Source organism: Sarcophilus harrisii, chromosome 3 (assembly GCF_902635505.1).
Source record: "Sarcophilus harrisii chromosome 3, mSarHar1.11, whole genome shotgun sequence".
NCBI classification, from domain to species: domain Eukaryota; kingdom Metazoa; phylum Chordata; class Mammalia; order Dasyuromorphia; family Dasyuridae; genus Sarcophilus; species Sarcophilus harrisii.
Window position 1 is genome coordinate 608,723,840 of NC_045428.1, and position 21,914 is coordinate 608,745,753.

Genomic DNA, 21,914 nt, shown 5'->3' on the forward strand with positions numbered 1-21,914 from the left:
TAATATTTTAAAAGATTGTACTTTATAATCAATCAGAATAGTAATAATGAGAAAATATATAATGTAATATTTTAAAAGATTTAATCGTGAGTCATTTAAGCAAGCAAATGAAAATTTTCAAATGGGAAATGGAAAGCAGAAATTATACCAGCACTGACTATAATACTGATTTCCAGAAGTTAGGTCAACATCAATTAATTGGTACAAGTGAAGAGGTTGGGGTGCCCTCAGTTCCAGTCAGGGAACCAAAAATGATGAGGTTTGGTGCAGGGCAGGGAGTTGTGGGAACCCCCTTCTGGTCGGGGCAGGTCCTTCCTAAATGAATTTCCAAACCCAAAAAGTTAACCTCGCAAAAGTTTATTATTTTCTGCAGTGGCCCTATTATGGCAGCAGCAGCCCACCTCCCTCATGAGTGCCAGCCCCCCCAATGGCTCCAGGGACTTCTGGGACCTGCTTAGTGGGCACGTGAGACCTGGTGGGAGGGAGGTGCCAGCCCCAGAAGGTCCTCGCCCCCTAACCCAGTCCTATGGGAAGAGATGGGTAGACCGCCCTGCCACTAGCTGCCCTCCACTGATTAGGGATTCCCTCACAGACCCACCTTGGCTCCCTAATGCTCGGGTGCTTGGGATGCCGGGCCTGCCCAACCAGGGCTTTGGCCCAGCTCTGCCCATGCATCCTCGGGGACTGGGTTGGCAGGTCCCCAGGGACCCCAGGGAGAGAGCAGGGTCACTGCGTGGCCTGGAGCCGGGGGTCTGCCTGGGCCGGAACAGTTATGGGGAGTGTGGTGGAGGACAGCATGCACTGGGGTGGCATTGGGCACCAAGCTCGGCCTTCTGAGGGGCTCAATTCATGCCCGTCTGACTGGGGGCGCTTTGTGCCAGGCTCTCTTGGGCCTTTCTTTGTGGTCCCATAATCAAGGACCCCTCCCCAAACTCCCTCCCCATTCACTTCCAAGCCAAGGTTGATCCCTCGTGAAAGAAACGGGCAATTCAGAGGAGCTGAAGGGAGGCGGAGCAGACAAGCAGCCGGGTCTCCCAGAGTTCCTCTTAATCAGGTGACTTTGGGGGGAGCCACTGTTCTGCACTCGGGGGTTCAGTCTTTGCTCTGAATCCAGGCCTTCCTGTGGGAAAGAGGCGTCGGAAAGAAGTTCAGGCAGTTTGCCGACCTAGTTCAATGCAGCAGGAGCTCTTTAAGGAAGATGCTCTGAAAGATAATAAAGGCAGGCATCTGCTCACGAGACTCCTTCCTGGAGAAAAGCTGTTACAAACCCCTGGGATAGCCCCACCCCATTGGTAAGAAGTCCTGCGTAGTCATCATCTCAGACTACATCGGGAGAGAAGCCGCGTCCCCGCAACAGCCAGCGTGGCCAGGGATGCTTTTTGCCCACTGAGGAGCTCCTAGGGAAGAGAAGCCTTTAGAATGGAACAGATGTGTTCTCCGCAGATCCCAGGGGTTCCAATGGAGAGAAACGAGTGTAAGATGTGGGAAAGCTTTTAGAAGCAAGGAGGAACTTGGAGAACACTGAGAATTCCTAACGGAGAGAAGCCTTTGCAAGTGACCAAGGCAGAAAGACCTTCCAGAGCGATTCTATTACATGTGCTCCTGTTTCTGTTCACAACCTCAGGGAAGGTTGAAGCTTATGGAAAACTCAGGTGCTAGCATTCGCTAAGCGCCTATAATGTGAACAAAAAGCATTCCGAGCTCTTATTATGGGAACAAAAAGCATTCACTAAGCGCTTATTATGTGTCAAGACCGCTACACTCTGGGAATACAAATACAAAAGTGATACAACTCATTGCTCTCCAGAAGTTGATATTTTACTAGGAGGGCCAAAACATATGTGGGTGGCGGAACCAGGGAAGGGAGGATGATCTAGGAAATCATAAACCAGTGAGTAGGGCATCAGGATAGTCAAATTATATGCTTCCAGGGGCAGGAAAATGTGGCTGGGCTCCTCCCAGGAACGGGAGTTAGGAGAGTGGGGGGGGGGGGGTAAACAGTGTCAGGGATCAGCAGACTTCATGGTTCTGGGAGCTGCAGGAAGAAGCATCGGGCCAGAACTGCCTTGTTTGGTAAGGAGCCTGTGGAAAGCAGGTGGTCCTGCAGCTGGTACCCAACTCCCTCCTTAGCACCTCAGGATTCAAAACGGAAAGAAATCTTGATTCTTATCATCTGGTTCAACTTCCTCACTTTACCAGTCAAGAAAATAAGTGAGCCATGGGAGACTGAGCTATTGAAGTCCTAACCTGACCTGACAACTTCCTTTGGAAACTGTTCTATTACCAACACATTCATCATACTTTCCTGCTACTCTTTAAAAAAAAAATCTTTTTTTCAATTTCAAATTCTAGCCCTCCCTCCAGTCTCTCCTCCACCCATTGGAAAGGCAAGAAATATAATACATTATGTATATATATATATATATATATATATATATATGTATGTGTGTATATATAAAGTCATTTCTCTATATCAAATCATTTCTCTATTACTCTTACAACCTCTTAAGGCATGTTAGCCCTAAAGGAGTCTGAAGACTGAGGATGTCTACCAAGAGCTGAATGGGAACAAATTGCTTATTTGCAAGGTGACTGAATTCTAATTACTGCAGGGACCAATAATGACTTCAGAATGCTGAGAGAGCTCGCCTCCCACCTCTTGGCAGAAAGCATACATGCAAAATAAGACATTCTCTGACACCCCAGTGTCTTGATTTTTTTGGTTCAACTTTACTTTGGGGCCACAAGGGAGGACTTGACTTAGTGGAGTTAGGAAATAATGATAAAGAAAAGAGAAAGAAAGAAAAGCACAGAAAAATGGAAGAAAGCAAAAAATATAAAAGTAGATACAACCTTTTAAAAAAAATTTTTTTTTATTTAAGCTTTTTATTTACAGAACATATACATGGGTAATTTTTCAACACTGACCGCAAAACCTGTTCCAAATTTTCCCCTCCTTCCTTTTACCTCCTCTCCTAGATGGCAGGTAGTCCAATATATGTTAAATCCAATATATGTATACATATTTATAGTTATCTTGTTGCACAAGAAAAATCAGATCTAGAAAGAAAAACCTGAGAAGGAAAACAAAATGCAAGCAAACATCAACAGAAAGCTGAGAATGTTATGTTGTGTTCCACACTCAGTTCCCACAGTCCACTCTCTTGGTGTAGATGGCTCTCTTCATCACTGAAAAACTGGAACTGGTTTGAATCACCACATTGTTGAAGAGCCATGTCCATCAGAAATGATCATCATATAATCTTGTTGTTGCCGTGTACAATGATCTGGTTCTGCTCATTTCACTCAGCATCAATTCATGTAAGTCTCTCCAGGCCTCTCTGAAATCATCCTGTTGGTCATTTCTTACAGAACAATAATATTCCCTGACATTCATATACCACAATTTACGCAGCCATTCTCCAATTGATGGGCATCCACTCAGTTTCCAGTTTCTGGCCACTACAAACAGGGCTGCCGCAAACATTTTGGCCCATACAGGTCCCTTTCTCTCCTTTAAGATCTCTTTTGGATATAAGCTCAGTAGAAACACTGCTGGATCAAAGGGTATGCACAGTTCGATAATTTTTTGAGCAAAATTCCAGATTGCTCTCCAGAATGGTTGGATTCGTTCACAACTCCACCAACAATGCCTCAATCTCCCAGTTTTCCCACATCCCCTCCAACATTTAGCATTATCTTTTCCTGTCATCTTAGCCGATCTGACAGATGTGTAGTGGTATCCCAGAGTTGTCTTAATTTGCATTTCTCTGATCAGTAATGATTTAGAGCACTTTTTCATATGACTAGAAATGGTTTAAATTTCTTCATCTGAAAATTGTCTGTTCATATCCTTTGACCATTTATCAATTGGAGAATGGCTTATAAATTTGAGTCAATTCTCTCTATATTTTAGAAATGAGGTCTTTATCAGAACCTTTGAATGTAAAAATGTTTTCCCAGTTTATTGCTTCCCTTCTAATCTTGTCTGCATTAGTTTTGTTTGTACAAACACCTTTAAACTTAATACAATCAAAATTATCTATTTTGTGATCTATAATGATCTCTAGCTCTTCTTTGGTCACAGATTTCTTCCTCCTCTATAGATCTGAGAGGTAAACTATCCTATTGATGCAGGTGTGGCCCCTTTAAGAATTGATTTATTCCTTTCTTTCTGATTCCCAACCCCCCCCAGTTGATGCATTATCAATCCAGGACCTTTTGATTCACAAATCCTGGTCCCTTTGAATTCCAATAGAAGATTCACACCTGTCCCAGCCCCACCAGGATTTGAGCCAACTTGGGACTCCATCCACAGGCCCCTCCAGCTAAATCTCTCATTATAAAAGAGCCAAACTGGAATCCTCTCTTTGCAGAGGTTCCAAACATGCCAGCCTTACGCCTGGGAGGCCAGGACCCTCTGTCCACTGGAATCCTCTTTCTGGTGCCTTCTTATCTCTTTATCCTCACCTATTTCCTTAACTAGACTTTAACCTTTCTTCCAAACACCATAATAACCCTCTTTTATCTAGTTTTTCGGGGGATAAATTCCTTTATTGGGGACTCCTCCGCCACTAGACCTCATTTAACTCCGTAAACTTGCCCCGAATCCAAAGGGGTTGCAGGGCTCTATTTGACTCCCTGTACCCTTCACTAGACCTCAATTAACACCTAATTTCGGTTAGGTAACCCCTTATCTAGACCTCATCACTATGTTCTTTCTAATTTGTTGATCATCTCATTCTGTACATCTAGATATGAACCCATTCGACCTTATCTTGGTATCCAGTGTTAGGCGCGGGGCTATTGTAGGAACGCCACTTGGGTTTATTTCCACCACTGAAAGGCAGAAAGTTCTCCAGGGAAATCCGGGGTTAGGCAGACTTACTGGCTGACCTTGTAATGCCGGAGAAACCGAGCAAGATTAGAGAGTATTTAATAATTTGTTCAATGGAGAGAGATACTGGGATCAGATGGATCCATGGTTTGATCCCAGGGCTGAATGAGACTGTTCTCTCCAAGAATCCAGCCAACAATCAGAATTCTCGATGCCATATATACACGTGGCTCAGTCTCAGAGGGTAGACTGAGGCGGGGGCGGAGTCAGGGTGCTGACTGACAGGTGGGATGAGCCTCCGGAGACGGGATGACGTAATCAGGGGGAGGCGCCTGGACAAGGGGAGGGGCTTCCTGATAAGAAGGTATCTGAGATTCTAATAGGGCAGAGGCGTTCTGACGTCCTAAAGCATAAGGTCCTTTATCCTTATCAAGTGTTCCGATAGAGAGGGAGGGAGGCTTTGCAGGACCGAGAAGCTGGGAAGCCGAGGCGTCAGGACGATGAAGGAGAACGTGGCCAAGCAGCCCGGAGGGACCAGGGAGTATTCCCGACTAGCCGGAAGGACCAGACTTTGTGACCCGCTGCGCCTGCGTGCCTGAGAGAAAATGCGCCCCCTGCTGGGCCGCCCCGCGAAGCCCAGCCTTTGCGGGAGCAGCTCCCGAGGGAGGGGCGGAGCACGGGCTCATGCTGGAAGCCTCCGTTCCCGGCCGCGCTTCTCGTTCGGGGTCACGGGCTGCCTGCGCCCGGAAGGGCCCCGCTGATTCGGGGGGTCCCAAGCCACGGCTGCTCTTGCTCTCTACGTTGATAAGGAAGGGGAATCTGGGCTGCAGCTCGGTCCAAAAATGAAGGGCTGCGACCGCAATTTGGGGCAGGAAGCAGGTCCGCGTAACGAGAGAAAAAAGCAAGGCGCGTAAAGGCGCCCCAAGGGAAAGGGGACAAAGTCCTCGGTGTCCTTCTCTGAGGAGAAGAGGGCGGACTCCATTTCCCAGGATGCCTAGCAGGGCAGGCCCCAAAGGAGCGTGCGCAGGCGCAGCGGCCCCTCCCACTGTGAGGCCGTTTCACATAGGGAAGGTTGGCGCCCACGCCCCCTGCGCGGTCTCTTGACAGCCTCCATTCTGGCGTCATCGCGCCGGGAGCCCGCGGCGCCCCGTTGCATTCTGGGGAGAGTAGTTCAGACGTTCCTTGTGCGCAGACTCAGAGTGGGGTCGGGCTTCCTTTCCTTACTGTGAGCGGAGAACCCAAGGCGGAAAGTACGCATGCGTCCTGGGCTCGCGCGGCCAGAGAGCAGCCTCCACCGGGGCCGTGGGGGTCCTGGAGCGTAAGGAGGTGAGTGCGGACGAGCGTGGACGCGGTGCCTTCTGGGAGGGGGCTGCTGGGGGGCGGGGCCAGCGCCCGCGCGGCACCTCCCATGCTCAAGAACCTTCCCGGGCTCCGCGGGACGGCGCCGGCGCCGAGCCGGGAGCCGGGGGCGTGGTGTCCAGCCACGCCCCTCCCTCCTGGGACTCGGGCCGCCCCTCCAGAGGGTCTGAGGTCCTCCTGGGCAAGGCCCTGCGCAGCCTTCCCGGCACCTTGTCCCGAAGGGCCGCGAGCCCCCGGCCACGTCCTGCCTCACGCAGGGCCTGATGGGTGGCTCCTTGGTGACCCCCGGCGTTGCAAGGACACCGGCTGAAACCTGAGCATTTATGCAGCACCTACAGTATGCCGGGCACTGTCCAGGCTGGGGTGGGGGAGAGGAAAGAAGGGGACACTCCAGGGTCATCCGGGTCATCATCACTGGGGCGCTCCTACCCCACCTCCCCTTCAAGTGAGTCCCATCATGTCAGCGCCCCTCCCCCAAGGCTCACAGTCAGTACCTGGGGCAAAGGAGGGCACAATGGTCAGTGCCTCCCCCTACCGGCTTCTCCACCCTCCTGCAGCCCCGCCTTCCCCGGACACTGACCTTCTGGCCAGCATGGAGGAGATGGAGGTGAGCACAGGCCAGAGCCGGACAGCAGGGCGCCAGGTGAGGTCCAGCAGCCCGTCCCTCCCCTGGGCACGCCCTCACCTCGTGGCCCCTCCCTGCGCACGCCCCCATCTTGTGGCCCCTCCCTGAGCACGCCCCCACCTCGTGGCTCCTCCCTGGACACACCCCCACCTTGTGGCTCCTCCTCAGACACGCCCCCACCTCGTGGCCCCTCCCTGAGCACGCCCCCACCTCATGACACTCCCTCCTCCTGGGCAAGCCTTCATCTTTGGCCCCTCTCCTGGTGATGCCCCATCCCATAGCCCCTTCCCCCCTTCATCCCTTATGACCAGGTCTCTGGGGAACCCCGGGCTGACTCTGGGGGTGTCCAGCAGTGACCCTGAATCTGGCCTCTTACTTTGTTCTGCCACCCCCTCCGCCTTGGGAAGGCTGGGGGGGGGGGGGGACTGGAAGAGAGGGGCAGCACCGTCTGCCTCAGTTTCCTCATCTGTCAGTTGAGCTACAGAAGGAAATGGGGAATCACTCCCGGGTCTTGGTAGGAAAACCCCAGTGGGGTCACGAGGTAGACCCGGCTGACCAGACTACAGAAAGTGTTAGCCATGAATAGTCTTGTTCAGCTGTGAAGGAATAAATGGATGGATGGGTGAGTGAGTGGAAGATTGGGGGAGGAAGAAATGAGTGAGTGAATGAAGGAATGAATTAGTGAATAAACGAGTGAGTGAGGGGAAGGTTGGGGAGGGGAATGAATGAATAGATGGATGAATTAGTGAGGGGCCAGGTGGAGGAGGGGCAGAAGCCCGGCTGTTGGGGCAGTCACTGAATCCTGCCCAGAGCTGGCAGGGATCCCAGAGTGAGCCCAGCCCCTGATTTTACAGAGAGGGAAACTGAGCCCAGAGCAGTGAAGGGCCTTGCCAAGGTCATGCCAGGCGGAGGTGGGGGGCAGGAGTCCAGCCCGGGCTGGAGGTCAGGGGTCTCGGGCTCGGCCACTTCCCCAGGCTTCCCGGCTGGCCTCTTCATTGCCGTGGCATCCTTAGGGGCAGCCCAGAGGGAGGGGAAGAAGAGCTGAGTTCAAATCCAGCCCCACAGATGCCCACAAGGTTGTGAGCTGTCTGGTAAGATAGCGATTTGTGAAGCGTTCCTCTTGGGCACACAGTAGGTGCTGGATAAATGCTTCTTCCCACCCTGATTCCAGATTCCTGCCCCCCGCCCCCAGTGCCTGCAGTGCTGCCCCCGGGGAGCCAGAGCCAGTGCTGGCAGCATCACTGTCTCCCATTCCCTGGACCCTGCTGCCCCTAACCTGCCCCTACCTCTCCCTGGGGTCACTGCCAGCCTCGCCTCCCTGGTGCACGGGGAGCTCTCCCAGAGCGGGTGGGGGAGAGCGCGTCTGTGTGTCAGTGAGTGTGGGAGAGTGAGACAGACGCACAGGAAGGCAGGCTCCGGGGACCTCCAGAGGCTGCCAGTGGGGGGGAGGGGGTGGCTCGGCCCGAGGTCAGGATTTGCTGGGGGGGTTCCAGGCAGGACTGTGTGTCTGGGCCCCGGCTGTCCATCAGTGGGCCCCCGGCCCGCCCCCTCCTCCCCTGTAAGAAGGGCCCTTGGGCCGTTTCAGGACTTGGTGACCTTCCGGGACGTGGCCGTGCACTTCAGCCGGGAGGAGTGGAGCCGCCTGGGCCCCGCCCAGAGGAGCCTCTATCGGGAGGTGATGCTGGAGACCTTGGAGCACCTGGCCGCCCTGGGTGAGCCCCCGCTCCCGGCTCCCCTCCCCGCCCTCCCCTTCCCCCGCTGTTCCTCCTGGGGATGCGTGTTCTCCGGGGCCGGGGTCTCTTCAACGATGTTCAGCTCACGAAGGACTACGGCCCGGAGCCTCACTTCTGCCCTCTGGGCCTGAGGGGGAGGGGCCCTTGGTGGGGGGCATCCCAGCCCTGACCCTCTGGTGTCCCAGCTTTCCATCTCCCACTCAGTCCCAGGGCAGGGGAGACGTGCTCTCCTCTGAGGGACGGATGAGTCAGGCTGATCGGGCGGCCGGGCCCCCTCAGCCACCCCTTCTCCCCCCCCCCCCCCCAACGCCGTCTCCTGAGCCGGGCCTGTCTCTCCCGTGCGCAGGGCGCCCAGGTCTGAAACCCGAGGTGATCTCCCGACTGGAGCGCGGAGAAGCGCCCTGGATGCTGGAGGGAGCGGGGCCCGGAGACCTTGGCCTGGGTGAGCGAGGGACAAGGGATGGCAGGCGGGGTCCGCGGCACCTTCAGAACGCGGAGGTGGGGGAGAGGGTGGGGGGGAGGGCGCTTTCTGGGGAGATGTGGGCCTTCTTTCCTGGAGAATGATCCCTCCGCCCTGTTTGGGACCTCGCGGAGAGGTGGGGGGAAGGGGGGCGGGGGTGGGGAGGTAAGGGGGACGGGGACAGGCCGTCCCTCCTGAGTGATCCCTCCCGGCCTGCTGTGGGAAACCACAGGAACCCAAGAAGCCGCCCGTCCTCTGGGCAGTGTAGACGGGCCGCTCACCCCAGTGTGGCCGGTGCTGCCCCGCGGGGTCCTTGCCTGGCTTGGCCCACTAGTGGCCTCCAGGGGTCAGGCACAGCTGGCAGGTGGTCCCTAGGCTGAGGGCTCGGCCCTTTCCCTTCAGGGAGCCTGGCCTCCGGGCAGGGCGAGGCCCGGGACCCTCAGAGAGGGCCCTCCTTCCAGCCTGAACCCCGTCACTTGCACCCGGCCCCGCGTCCTTCCTTGCCGAGTGAGCCCGAGAATGGGCGGCTCCGCTTCGGGCGCTGAGGCAGCGGCAGTTTCTGGGCGTTCTCGGGGCTGCGGGTCCGTCACTGGGCTCTCAGAATCGGCCCCTTCAGGGCACGGTCAGAAGCAGGCGGGGTGGGGCCGGCCTGACTCCCGTCCGGTGGGGGAGGTATAGAACGGGAGCCAAGGAGAGACGCGGCCCCGGGGCACCGGATGTGCGCCCCCTCAGCCAGGGACGCCCCGGCGTTTTCTGGGGGGTTGTCCAGAGAGCCAGTTGGTCATTTTCTAGGGCAAGGGATGATTTTGCCCTGGGTATCCGTCCCTGACCGGGACACCAGAGGGGCTTGATCGGAGCTACTTAGCCAGTGGAAAAGAACTTGGGAATGGGAGAGGCCTGAGTTAGCCCGCGGCCCAAAGGCCCTGAGCCATGAAGGGTGTTCAAGGAAAGACTCAGAAGGGGAAGGACACAAAATGACCGACTCATCTCTTTTTACCCTCATGACACTCATTATACCCATTTTACAGATGAGAACCCGGGGCAGACAAAGGTTAGTAAGCGACAGGTGAATAAGGGTCCGCCGGCACTGGGGCCTTCCGGACCAGGCCCAGTCTCTGTACCGCCCTCTGTCCTCAGTGGCTCTTTCTTACCTTCGTGCTGCCAGCAGTTCTAACCCTCCGCCAAGCGGCCACAGTGATCAGGGACTCTGATTTACCCCTGATTTGTGGGGAGCCCCATTAGGGGCGATTCTGGTCTGACAGGGAGGAAAAGCCTTGTTCTTGAGGTGGGGCTGTCACGGACGTTTGAGTCGTCAGAGCCACCGGCAGAAAAGGAGAAAGAACGGGGGGGCAAGATGATCAGTGGGAGCACCAGAGGAAAGCCGCAAGGGAAGTGCTCTGTGCGCTGGGAGCACCGCTGATCTCGCCTTTCTACCCACAAGTTTAACTGAGGCGCACTGGGGGCCACAAGGGGACCAAGCCGGCGGAGGGACTCGGGGACTTAGGGCCGCTGGCTAGGGACTGGGCAAGCTGTTGGCTGAGCTGCTTCCCCAGGTGTTGGGCGCTGGGGTTCGGCGTAAAATGGCCACTCTGGAAGCTTCGTTTCTGCCCTTCCCATTTCCCGGGGAGAGCTCGGGCAGAGGTTGGTTCAGATTTCTTCCAAAGACGCGGGGACCCATTTACTGCTCCAGCGACCTTGATCCCTTTAACGCGATTTCTGTCTTTCAGAATTCAGAATTGTTTTTGTTTGCCGTTGTTGTTCATGATTTGGGGCAGTCTTTACAATGGTCATCAATAGTCCGGAGGAAAATCTTTAGAACTCGGTTTTGGGTTTCTGGTCTGTCAGAGCTCTCTCATTGGAGCGAGCTAAAGTTCTGAGCAAAAGGGCCAAAGTAAAAAGATATACACTGCTTGACAGGGCTAGTTTCCAAGGAAATTTTACAATATTTTATATATATGTGATTTTACAGGAAAGAGAAACAAAGATTAGGTTGATAAGCCAATGGGATGGCTAAGAGGTACAACTGAGTTGTGGAGCACGGGTGGACTCGAGGGCTTACTGACCAACAGATTGTTCCCTTGTTTGTGGCCCTCCCCAGGCGGGGAGCCTTGGGTTTACTCATCATCATTAGCAGATTGATTATATTTAGCCTTACTGCTACCTGAGACTCTCCCTCTCAGGGCAAAGTCGCTTTTTTTTTTTTCAGTTTGGAAACAACCCCAAATTCTAGGATTGCGATTAAGCATGAATTCCAAGTTTAGATGAGTCTTTAGTTATCAGAAGGAACAGTAACTGAATTTGCCAGAGGAGCTGACACTCAAGGCCGGAAAAAGAATTAGTGCCATAAATTGTATTAAGAGAAGGGGCTTCAGTTCTTGTCGGCTCAGTTTCCATTGCTCCCCCAGGAGACCATCTTTCTGCCCTGAACTTGTACTTAGTTTCCCTTTCTTGTTGTTGGGGGACACCGTGCCATGACTTGCAATGGATTGGATTTAAGTGAGGGACAGCTGGGCAAGGTCACCAGCCTCCCTCCGCTCCGGAGCCATCTGGGATCTATGGCCAGATTATTGAGCAGGGAGACTGGAGATGGCCTTGAATGTAGGGGAGGCCCTGGCCATTTCAAGTGGAGGGCTTTCCCGGACCTGTTTGACTGAGACAACATTAATTAATGTTCAATTATGATTAAGGCTAATAATAATCAATAATTAATGATTAGGGCTAGGTGAGAAAAGAGGCAGGTCATGGCCTCTTACCTGGTCCAAAAAAATCCTTCTGGGAAGTGAAGACCCTCAGGCTTTCAAACCAAAATAGGAATAATTGTTGACACCTTTGGAACCTCGGGTCCCTAACGTGACAGAGGGAGGCTGGGTTAAGACCCACTGTTGACTTTTCTGGAGTGATTGGGTTTAAGGCATTGCCCTTAAGAAAGAAATCTAATTTGCTCTGATTTTTCCCTTGATTTTTTCTCTCTCAACATGATTCATAAAGCAATCTGTATATTAAAAATAAATAGATAACACGGTGATTTACACATCTAAAAAAAGAAACATAACCTGTGAACCCCAAAATAACTTTGGAGGATTCAGTGACCAAAATTTCTATTCCTCTGGCAGAGGTAAGGATATGATTTCCCTCATGGATAGAGGGAAGTGAGGGAGAGTGAAGAAGGGGGGAGCTTGTTGGCCAATTGGCACTGGCCATTTGGATCCCCAGAGGGGCAGCTGTGAGGACTCCCAGATGGCTCTTTGTGCTTCATTCTCAAAGAGGACTATGGATGGCATCAGGGAGGAGATGCCATGACCTGCAAGTGAAGTGGATTGAAGGGAGGGAGCGAGGGCTGGGCAACGTCACCTGCCTCCCTGTCCCCTCCAGAGCCATCTGGCTCCTGTGGCAAGTATAGATTCCTTCCCTCCTACCCACATTGGCACCTCCACCCACAAACCAGAGGTTAGAATCAGGGTCCGGGAGGTAGAATTTGCATAGAAGCAAGTTGAAGTTGAAAGGGGAGGAGAGATCCTGATCGAGAGCTGTCCAAAAGGGGAAACAAACTGCCTTCAGAGGTGGTGGGCTTCCCTGCTCTCAGAGCTGACGTTGCATGGGGGCATTCATTGGGTATGCTACAGTGGATGTTTCTTTCTGGGGATTCTTTATTAGGTGGCCACTGAGGCCCCTTTCAACTCTCACACTCTGTGACTAGAATTTCAATTGTAGAAAACTGAAAAGCCTTTGCATGAATGAATTGAGAACAATGAATGTGGTCTGTGGGAGTATTAGCTATTTGGGTTGGCATATTAAATCTCTTCAGGCTGTAATCCACAAAACTCCCCAAGTATTTTTCACTAGGATTATTGTTGTGACCGTTTTTGCTATGCTTTATATGTGAAGTTTTTTGTTTATTTGTTTTTTTGTTTAGCCAGAATATATGATTTTTCATTTTTTCCTATTCAAATATAAAATTTATTTTATTGATCTGTGGAGACTTTTCCCTCTTAAATAGAATTTTTTCCAATTACATGCAAAGACAATTTTTAACATTCATTTTTTAAATATAATCTTGAGTTCCAAATTTTCTTCCTCCTTTCTTGACCTCTCTCCTTGAAATGATAAGCAATTTGATATAGGTTATATACATTAAATCACCTAAAACATGTCTATATTAGTCTTGTTATCTAAGAAGAAACTTTTAAAAAGGGGGAAAACATTAAAAAAAATTAAATGAAAACAATATGCTTCATTCTGCTTTCAGAGTCCACCAATTCTTTCTCTGGATGTGGATAGCAGTTTCCTTCATAAGTCCTTAGGAATTGTCTTGGATCAGTGTATTGCTGAGAGGAGCTAAGTCATTCGCAGTTAATCATTGCTATTATCGTGTATGATGTCCTTCGGGTTCTGCTATTTCATTTTGCAACAATTCATGTAACTCTTTTCAGATTTTTCTGAAATCTGCTCATAATTTCTTATTCAGCTATTCTACTGTTGATGGGTATTCCTTTAATTTTCCTTTAGAAAGTGGTGAGGATTTTTATGAAATGGATTTCAGGGTCAGACTGTATTCCTGGGCATATATTTGATTAATCAACAAAAGAGTCTGCTTCATATGGTTCAATTCAAAACTTTAAGACTAGGAGATGGGAAAGAATTATTCTAAACATCTTTAAACAAATGGCAGAAGTTAGTCAAGTGTAAGCCTTTGAAAGTCTGCTATTAGGATTTTATTCAGACTTTCTGACAGTTTGTTCATTGTTCAATGAGTAGTCCTGATATGGATGTTTTCCCTTATTACTGCAGTGATTTTGTTTGTATAAAAAACTTTCTAATGTCATGGAATTGGGATGGTCTAGTTTTATTGTATTCTCTTGAATTCTTCCCCTGGTCATAGTTGTCATTGCCCACCTCCCTTCTCTTCCATTTTTTTTTTTAGGATGTTTATATTTAAGGTGAATTTCCATTTAGGACTATTCAGGTATGTAGTATAAAGCTGTTCAAAACCCTTTAAAAAATGTTTTCCAGTTTTCCCCAGAATTTGTTTTGAATAAGAACTTCTTTCCAAATAGTTTATCTTCTTGGGTTTATCAAATATTGAGTTGTTGTTTTTTTAGTCTTGTTTTTCAGATCTGCTGATGTTAGAGTTTAGAAGGGGATACATGCATTATCTCCTTATGTTTGAATGCAGGTAGTTTATTCATGTTTAGTCGCTTATCATTGTTCATTCTATTTCCTTTTTTTTTTTTTTTTTCCGTTTCTCTTCACTCCTGTGTTTTTGGTTTTACTTTTCCAATACATGTAAAGATAGTTTTCAGCATTTATTTTTGTAAGATTTTCTGTTCTAAATTTCTTCTCCCTTCCTTAACCTCCTCTCTCCCCAAGACAGATATAGATCACATATTTCCAATCTCTTTAAACGTATTCCATGTTAGTTATGTAGTGAAAGAAGAATCAGAACAAAAGGGAAGAAAGCCCAAGAAAGAAAAAGACAAAAAAAGGTGAAAATAGTATGCTTTAATCTGCATTCAGTCCCCTTGATTCTCCTTTTGTATGAAATTGGCATTTTCCATCCCATCTCTATTGGAATTTTCTTGAATCACCCCTTTCTGAGAAGAGCTAAGTATTATAGTTGATCATCACATTATCTTGCTATTACTATGTGCAGTGGTTTTTTTCTGGTTCTGCTCTCTTCACTCAGTATCAGTTCATGTAAGTCTTGTCAGGATTTTCTGAAATCAGCCTGTTCATCATTTTTATAGAACAATAATATTCCATTACATTCATATGTCATAACTTATTTAGCCATTCCCCCAATTGATGGGCATTCACTCATTTTCCAACTCTTCGTCCCTACAAAAAGAGCTACTACAAATATTTTTGCATATACGGGTCCTTTTACTTCTTTTATGACCTTTTTGGGCCACAGAATCAGTAGTGAGGATACTGGCTCAAAGGATATGCACAGTTTGACAGCCTCTTGAACATAGTTCCAAATTACTCTCCAGAATGGTTAGATCATTGCATAGCTCCACCAACAATGCATTAATGTCCAGTTTTTTGACATCCCCTCCAACATTTCTCACTTCAGCCAATATGAAAGATGTGAGATGATACTTCACAGTTTTTTTTATTTCCATTTCTATTGTCAACAGTGATTTAAAACACTTTTTCATGTGACTATAAATGGCTTTGATTTCTACATCTGAAAATTGTCTGCTCATATCCTTTGACCATTTAATAATTGAAGGATAATTATATTCTTTTGAATTTGACTTAGTTCTCTATATATTTTAGAAATGAGACCTTTATCAGAAACACTGACTATAAAAATTTTTTCACAGCTTTCTGCTTCCCTTGTAATCTTGGCTTCATTGGTTTTGTTTGTGCAAAAACTCAATATTATCAAAATTATCCATCTTGTATTCCATAATGATTCCTGTGTTTGAAGTTCAAAGATTCTCCTCAACTCTACTCTTTACCAGGAATGCTAGGAAGTCTTCTCTCTTATTAAAGTTTCATTTATTTTTTTCCACTGTAAGATTAGATACAGTTTTGCTGGGTAAGTTTTTCTTGGTTAAATGAAAACCAGAACTTTACAGGATTTGCTGAGAGGTTAGTTCCTTCATCTCTAAGAATCCATCAAATCAAAATCCATCAAAAACAAAGTGCAAGTAAAGATTGATTCTTGAAGTGGGATTCTTGGCTCATTAAGAAAGGAGATGAAATTCAGTTTTATGCTGATAGTAGCAATCCAGAGCATTTTTATGATGCCTTGAAGCCCCTTTATGGGCTAAAGATATGTCAATCAAAGACATCGCAGTTATTCAGTGCTGATGGAACACATTGATTAGTGATAAGAACATAATCCTGGAGAAATGGACTGAATGCTTTCCTGGTGTTCCCAACAGTCCATCATTATTTAATGCTGAAGCCATTGACTGTACACTTCAGGTTGAGTCAGTCCCCCTTGGGCCAAGTTTCCAGCTGAAGAAGATGCATCATTAGGCTCCTCTTGTTTGGCAAAATTGCTGGTGTTGATTCTTGTGCAATTGAGGTTAATAATAATAATAAAGATAATAAGGTTTACTGTTTATATAAAGGCTGACTGAAATTTTCTGGTTTATATGGTAAAAAGGAGATTATCCCTCAGGATTTCAAGAATGCCTCTATTATCTATCTCTATAAAAGAATAGGAAGTAGATTGTTCTGTGACTATCATATCTTTGTCCTAGTCATTGGAAAGATTCTTGTTAGTCCTTCTTACTAGACTGGTTCTTTATCTAGAAGATAGTCAATCACCTGAGAGTCATTGTAGCTTCCAAAAGGGCTAAGGAATGGTTGGCATAGTGTTTGCTGCCTGAAAACCACAGGACAAATACCAGGAGCAGAACAGAAAGTCTATACAAATGTTCATTCATCAGACCAAGCCTTTGATACCATCAGTCATGAGGGCTTGTTGAAGATCATGGCAAAATTTGGTTGCCCAAAAATGTTCATCAGTATTGTGCTTCAGTTTCATGTTTGCATGCTTGCCCAGGTTCTGAGTAATGGACAATAATGGGGGTGGAAGCTGAGAGACTTGCCAAACCTTAGAGGGCCATAGGTGTTGGGGGCTGGTTTTGAATTCAGATCTTCCTGACTCCAGATCCAGTGCCTTGATTTGATGTCTTTTGTCCACTGAAAGATGTCCAGACCCAGTGACTTGATGTCTTTTGTTCTTATATTGCATTTATTTTTCAATTTGGCCTTTTTTCCATCCTTGTGCAGAATGTTAGCTCTTATGAAAAAAAAAAAAAGGAGGGAAAGCACTTCAGCAAACGAAGCAGTCTCTCTGGGAATGCTTTCAGTGTATTTGAATATAATTTACTTGGTTCTGAAGATTGAGGGTTTTCTCTTACCCTCCTCAGCAACTTGTGGTTTTAATACTCCTATATCAATGTTCTGTGTTTTGCAGATAATTATTTTCCTTGATGAAACAGTCTCACACTTTAAATGTTAAACAGTTTTCTTTTTTCTTGATCAGATAAAGTGAATATTGATTTTTTTGGTTTCCTTCAGGGTCCCTTTGTCAGGAACAGCAATGTGACATCAAGGACCCACCTGTGCATCCGGCCGTTTACCTGACAGCAGCCTCCCAGAAGAGACTGCAAAAGGTGGGTGTTGGGGATGACAAAGTGCTCAGAGAAGCTGGGAATGTCATTACAATTTAGGGAAGTAGCAGATAGAGAACAAAGAGAAATGGGTCAGAGCAAGGATGAGTCATAATTAATTACATGAAATCCTTGTGGTAAGATGAATGTCCCTGAATTCAGTATTTTTGGGGAGAAGTTGCAGTGTGGCGCCAATCATTGTAAATATGACATGTTTGCCCAGAGCTGCAAACAGTTTTTAGTTATAATGAAATGTCCTTAAGTAAGATACTTTGTAAGACCAACAAATACAGAAATCCCTTCACTTAATACCCAAATCATAATGCATTTCATAGACTTATGGACTAAAGAAAATCTTAAGTAAAAAGAGCATTTCTTTCTTTTAGAAAATACATGCTGGAAGAGAAATAATATGACTATAATGGATGTTGGAAAGCCCTCATTAATAATTCCTGCTCTCTTTTATAGGAAATGATTCATACTGTCGAGGAACCATATAAGTTTAAAGAAAGTGAGAAAGCCTTTAGTTATTTGGGAAGCTCTAATGATTATCAGAAAATTCATACTCCAAAGAAACTCCATCTTTTTAATGAATCAGGGAAAACTTTTCTTCTACCTGAGAAAGCACATGTTGGGAAAGAATCCTTTAATTCTAATGAATGTGAGAAATCCTTTCAGTGGGAGTGTAAACTTGCTGCACGTCACAGAATTTATACTGAACAGAAACTCTTTGAATGTAGTGAATGTGGGAAAAACTTCAGCCAAAGGTCATCCCTTATGTCACACCAGAGAATTCACACTGGCAATAAACCCTTTGAGTGTAGCGAATGTGGGAAAGCCTTCTACAACAAATCTCAGCTTACTGTGCATCACAGAATTCATACAGGAGAGAAACCCTTTGAATGTAAGGAATGTGGGAAGAACTTTAGCCTGAAGTCATCCCTTATTTCCCACCAGAGAATCCATACTGGAGAAAAACCCTTTGAATGTAATGAATGTGGAAAAAACTTTAGCCAGAGATCATCCCTTATTTCCCACCAGAGAATCCATACTGGAGAAAAGCCCTTTGAGTGTAATGAATGTGGGAAAAACTTTAGCCAAAGATCATCACTCACTTCTCATCTGAGTATTCATACTGGAAAGAAAGCCTTTGCTTGCAACGAATGTGGAAGAGCCTTCTATGACAAATCTCAGCTCATTTTACACCAGAGAATTCACACTGGAGAGAAAACCTTTTTGTGTAATGTATGTGGGAAAGCCTTCTATAGAAGATCTCAACTTACTGAACACCAGAGAATTCATACTGGTGAGAAACCCTTCGAGTGTATTGAATGTGGAAAAAATTTCACTGTGAGGTCATCACTTATTCAGCACCAGAGAATTCACACTGGAGAGAAACCCTTTGAGTGCACTGCATGTGGGAAAGCCTTCTACAACAAGTCTCACTTTACTGAACATCAGAGAATTCACACCGGAGAGAAACCCTTTGAGTGTGCAGAATGTGGGAAAAATTTCAGCCTGCGGTCATCACTTATCTCACATCAGAGAATTCATACTGGAGAGAAACCCTTTGAGTGTAGTGAATGTGGAAAGAACTTTAACCAGAGGTCATCGCTTATTAAACACCAGAGAACCCATACTGGGGAGAAACCCTTCGAATGTACCGATTGTTGGAAAAACTTCAGTTGGAAGTCATCCCTTATTTCACATCAGAGAATTCATACAGGAGAGAAACCCTTTGAGTGTAATGAATGTGGGAAAGCCTACTACAACAGATCTCAACTTACTGTACATCAGAGGACTCATAGTAGGCAGAAATCTTTTGAGTGTACCGAATGTGGGAAAAACTTCAGTGAGAGGTCATCCTTTAATAAACATCAGAAAATACATGCAGGAGAGAAACCCTTTGAGTACAACAAATTTGGAAATTCTATCATTTATTGTACATCAGATAATTCATTCTGGACAGGAACCCTTTGAGGGTAACTAATGGGAAATATTTCACTACAAATTTCAGCTTTGTGAACATCAGAACATTCAGAGAATTGTGCTACAGAGAAACCCATTCAATATAATTATGGAGAAAGCCTTCACTTGAAAAGACCACTTTATTGATCATCAGAATTCCTACTTGAGAAAAACTCTTTGAGTCTTACAAATCTGGAAAACTTTAGCCAGAAGTCATCACTCACCAAACATGAGAATGCTGAGGAGTCAACTAAGTGGTCCAGTGGAGAGAGTTCTGTCCATGCAGTCAGGAATTCTGAATTCAGATTTAGTCTCAAGATTCCCTAGCTGTGGGATGCTGCACGAATTACTTAACCTTTTCAACCTCAGTTTCCTCATCTATAAAATGGGGGATTTGGACTTAATGGCCTCTAAGGTTTTTTCCAGCTCTAGTCTGTGATGCTAGGAGGAAATCCATTTGTGTAAAGAATGTAGGAAAGTTTTTCTACAATGAAGAGAACTTACAAAACAATTCATACTGAAGGGTAAACCCTTCCAGAATGAGTATGGGAAAGCCTTTGGATATGGCTTATGCTTGACTATATTAGAAAGCTCATATTTGAGAAAAAGATATTAAAACAACTCCAAAAAGGATGTCTTGCTGATCAATTCCATTAATATAATTAAATATGAGAAAGCTTTTAGCACTAGTTAAACCTTTTCTGAGAAAGGGTCAAGAGAACTGATACAGAATGGAAAGATTATGCAATCAGAAGAGAATCCACTTTATTGAAATGTAGAAGACAAGTCAGTGAATGGCTTTATTTTGTACCTCGTTATCTTCCATACCTGTAACTAATGGAAAACACATAAAATGTTGAGCGCTCAATTGATCAGCCCTTGGTTTTGGGGTAAATTATATGTCAGGGGAGGGGATGCAAAGGCTTTCAAATCTCCTTTGCCATTGGCCTTGGGGGTTCCGGGGATGCTGCATCTTTTGGTTGGCTTTGGAGAAGAACTGAGGGACAGGAAACTCCCCATAAGGCTTTGCCATAACTACCCGTTCCACTTGAAGTAGACCCACAGTCTAAAGTGACACTACACATGGCAAGAAATGAGCAATATGGTTCCCTCTTCTCTCTGCCGCGGCATTGTGGTGGAGCACTGTGCTGGACTTGGAGCCAAGAGGGTCTGGGGGCAGATTCTGCTCCAGAAACCTACAAGGAGGTCTGCAAGTCATACTCTGAGCCCCAGCGAGTGAGAGGTCCAACCTCAGTGACTTCTCCGGCACCTTCTGCCTCAAAATCTCTGATGGATTCATACTGAAGGTGACCTGCAAAAATCTAACCCGCCATTTGTTTAGTGCAGAGCAATAACATTTTGTGGTATTTGGGGAGAAAAGTACCTTCATCTTCCTCTGGGCTTACCCCTTTGGTATACTACATAGCAGCAAGTTACATTAGTCAGTGCTCTTGGGGTGATCTCTGCAGAATCAGTAGCAATTAAACAACTTAAAAATGTTTTTTTACAAATAAATTTCAGTATTCAGATGTATGTATATAAGCACATTTACATTTCATTAAGTTTTACTGATGCCTTCTATTTTTACATCATAATCATTTTTTGACAGAGCTCTTTCCCCATCCCACAGTTTTCTCATAAAAGTCTGGTAAGAGAAATTGATAAGGATCTGAAAGATCATTGTCAGTGTGAGCTCTTCTGCAAAAGGGAAATTATCAAAATTTGTGAATGAGCAGCTTTCAAAAGGAGAAACTATCAACAATCCCATGAAAAGATCATCAAGATCTCTGCTACTTGAAAGAATACAAAAGAAAATATCATAACAGAGTCAAATTAAGAAACTTAGTCCTATCAGCATGCTTATTGGCTCAAAGAACCACAAATTAGCATTGTCTCTATTGTGTTTTTATTTATTTTGTTAAACATTTCCTAATTGCATTTTAATCTGGTTCTCCATATTTCTGTGCTGCTTGATGGCTCCTTCCAGACAGGTAAGTTTGACTCCTCTAACCCACATAAAATTGAGAAAAAGTATTGAAATGTGACCAAATTAAGTACTGGCATGGCTGTGGCAAACCAGGCATGCTCTTAACCCAGCTTTAAGAGTTGTGAATGGCTTAAATGACAATATTATTTTTAAAAAAACTCTTTGTAATAAAACCATTGGAATGTTTTCTATTTACTTAAAGTGATTTTCTTTTTTCTTTTAATATTATTTTTGGAATCGATTGAATTTCTATCCCTTTCATTTTCAAAAGGAAAATAGTAGACCTTTAATAGTTCTTTGCCCAGTTATATAAGAAGACTAGGGCTTTCGGCTGGTAATGGCCAAGTTGGACCCCCTTTGTTGATCCTCCTCGACTGGCTTGCCAGGGATTTTCCTAGAGCACCAATCTGATTGCCCTTCCCCATTGATGATCTCCATTTGATGCTGCCTCTTGTCTCCAACATTAAATAGGTGGTTTCTTAGTACTTAAAGCTCTTCAGGACCTGACCCCTTTCACATTTTCTTCCCCTTTGCTTTCCTTCACACTCTAGGGAGTGTGGATACACTGGTCTCATTTCAGCTCCTATGATGACTCTCCATTTCCATACCCCATCCTTATCCTGGCTCTCTGCCATGTCTACAGTACTCCCTCCAACTAATCTTGATTTCCTTCAGTATTCAACTCAAATCCCACCAAATGCAGGACTTTCCTACTGCTAGTGCCTTCTCTCTAAGATTACCTTTTATCCACACTATATTTTGTATGAATATAGTTATTTACACAGTTTCTACCCATTATAATATGAGCTC

At 46.4% G+C, this 21,914-nt stretch overlaps 1 protein-coding gene across 1 annotated transcript; it reads left to right on the forward strand.

Annotated features, from left to right (window-relative positions):
* The first annotated feature begins 5,188 nt into the window (after positions 1 to 5,188).
* LOC100914040 (zinc finger protein 883-like) lies at positions 5,189 to 21,299 on the forward strand. Its single transcript, XM_031964080.1, has 5 exons — positions 5,189 to 6,839; positions 8,407 to 8,533; positions 8,901 to 8,996; positions 17,058 to 17,152; positions 17,618 to 21,299. The coding sequence occupies exons 1-5, from the start codon at positions 6,654 to 6,656 to the stop codon at positions 19,127 to 19,129; spliced, it is 2,016 nt and encodes a 671-aa protein (XP_031819940.1). The 5' UTR covers positions 5,189 to 6,653; the 3' UTR covers positions 19,130 to 21,299.
* The last annotated feature ends 615 nt before the right edge of the window (positions 21,300 to 21,914 follow it).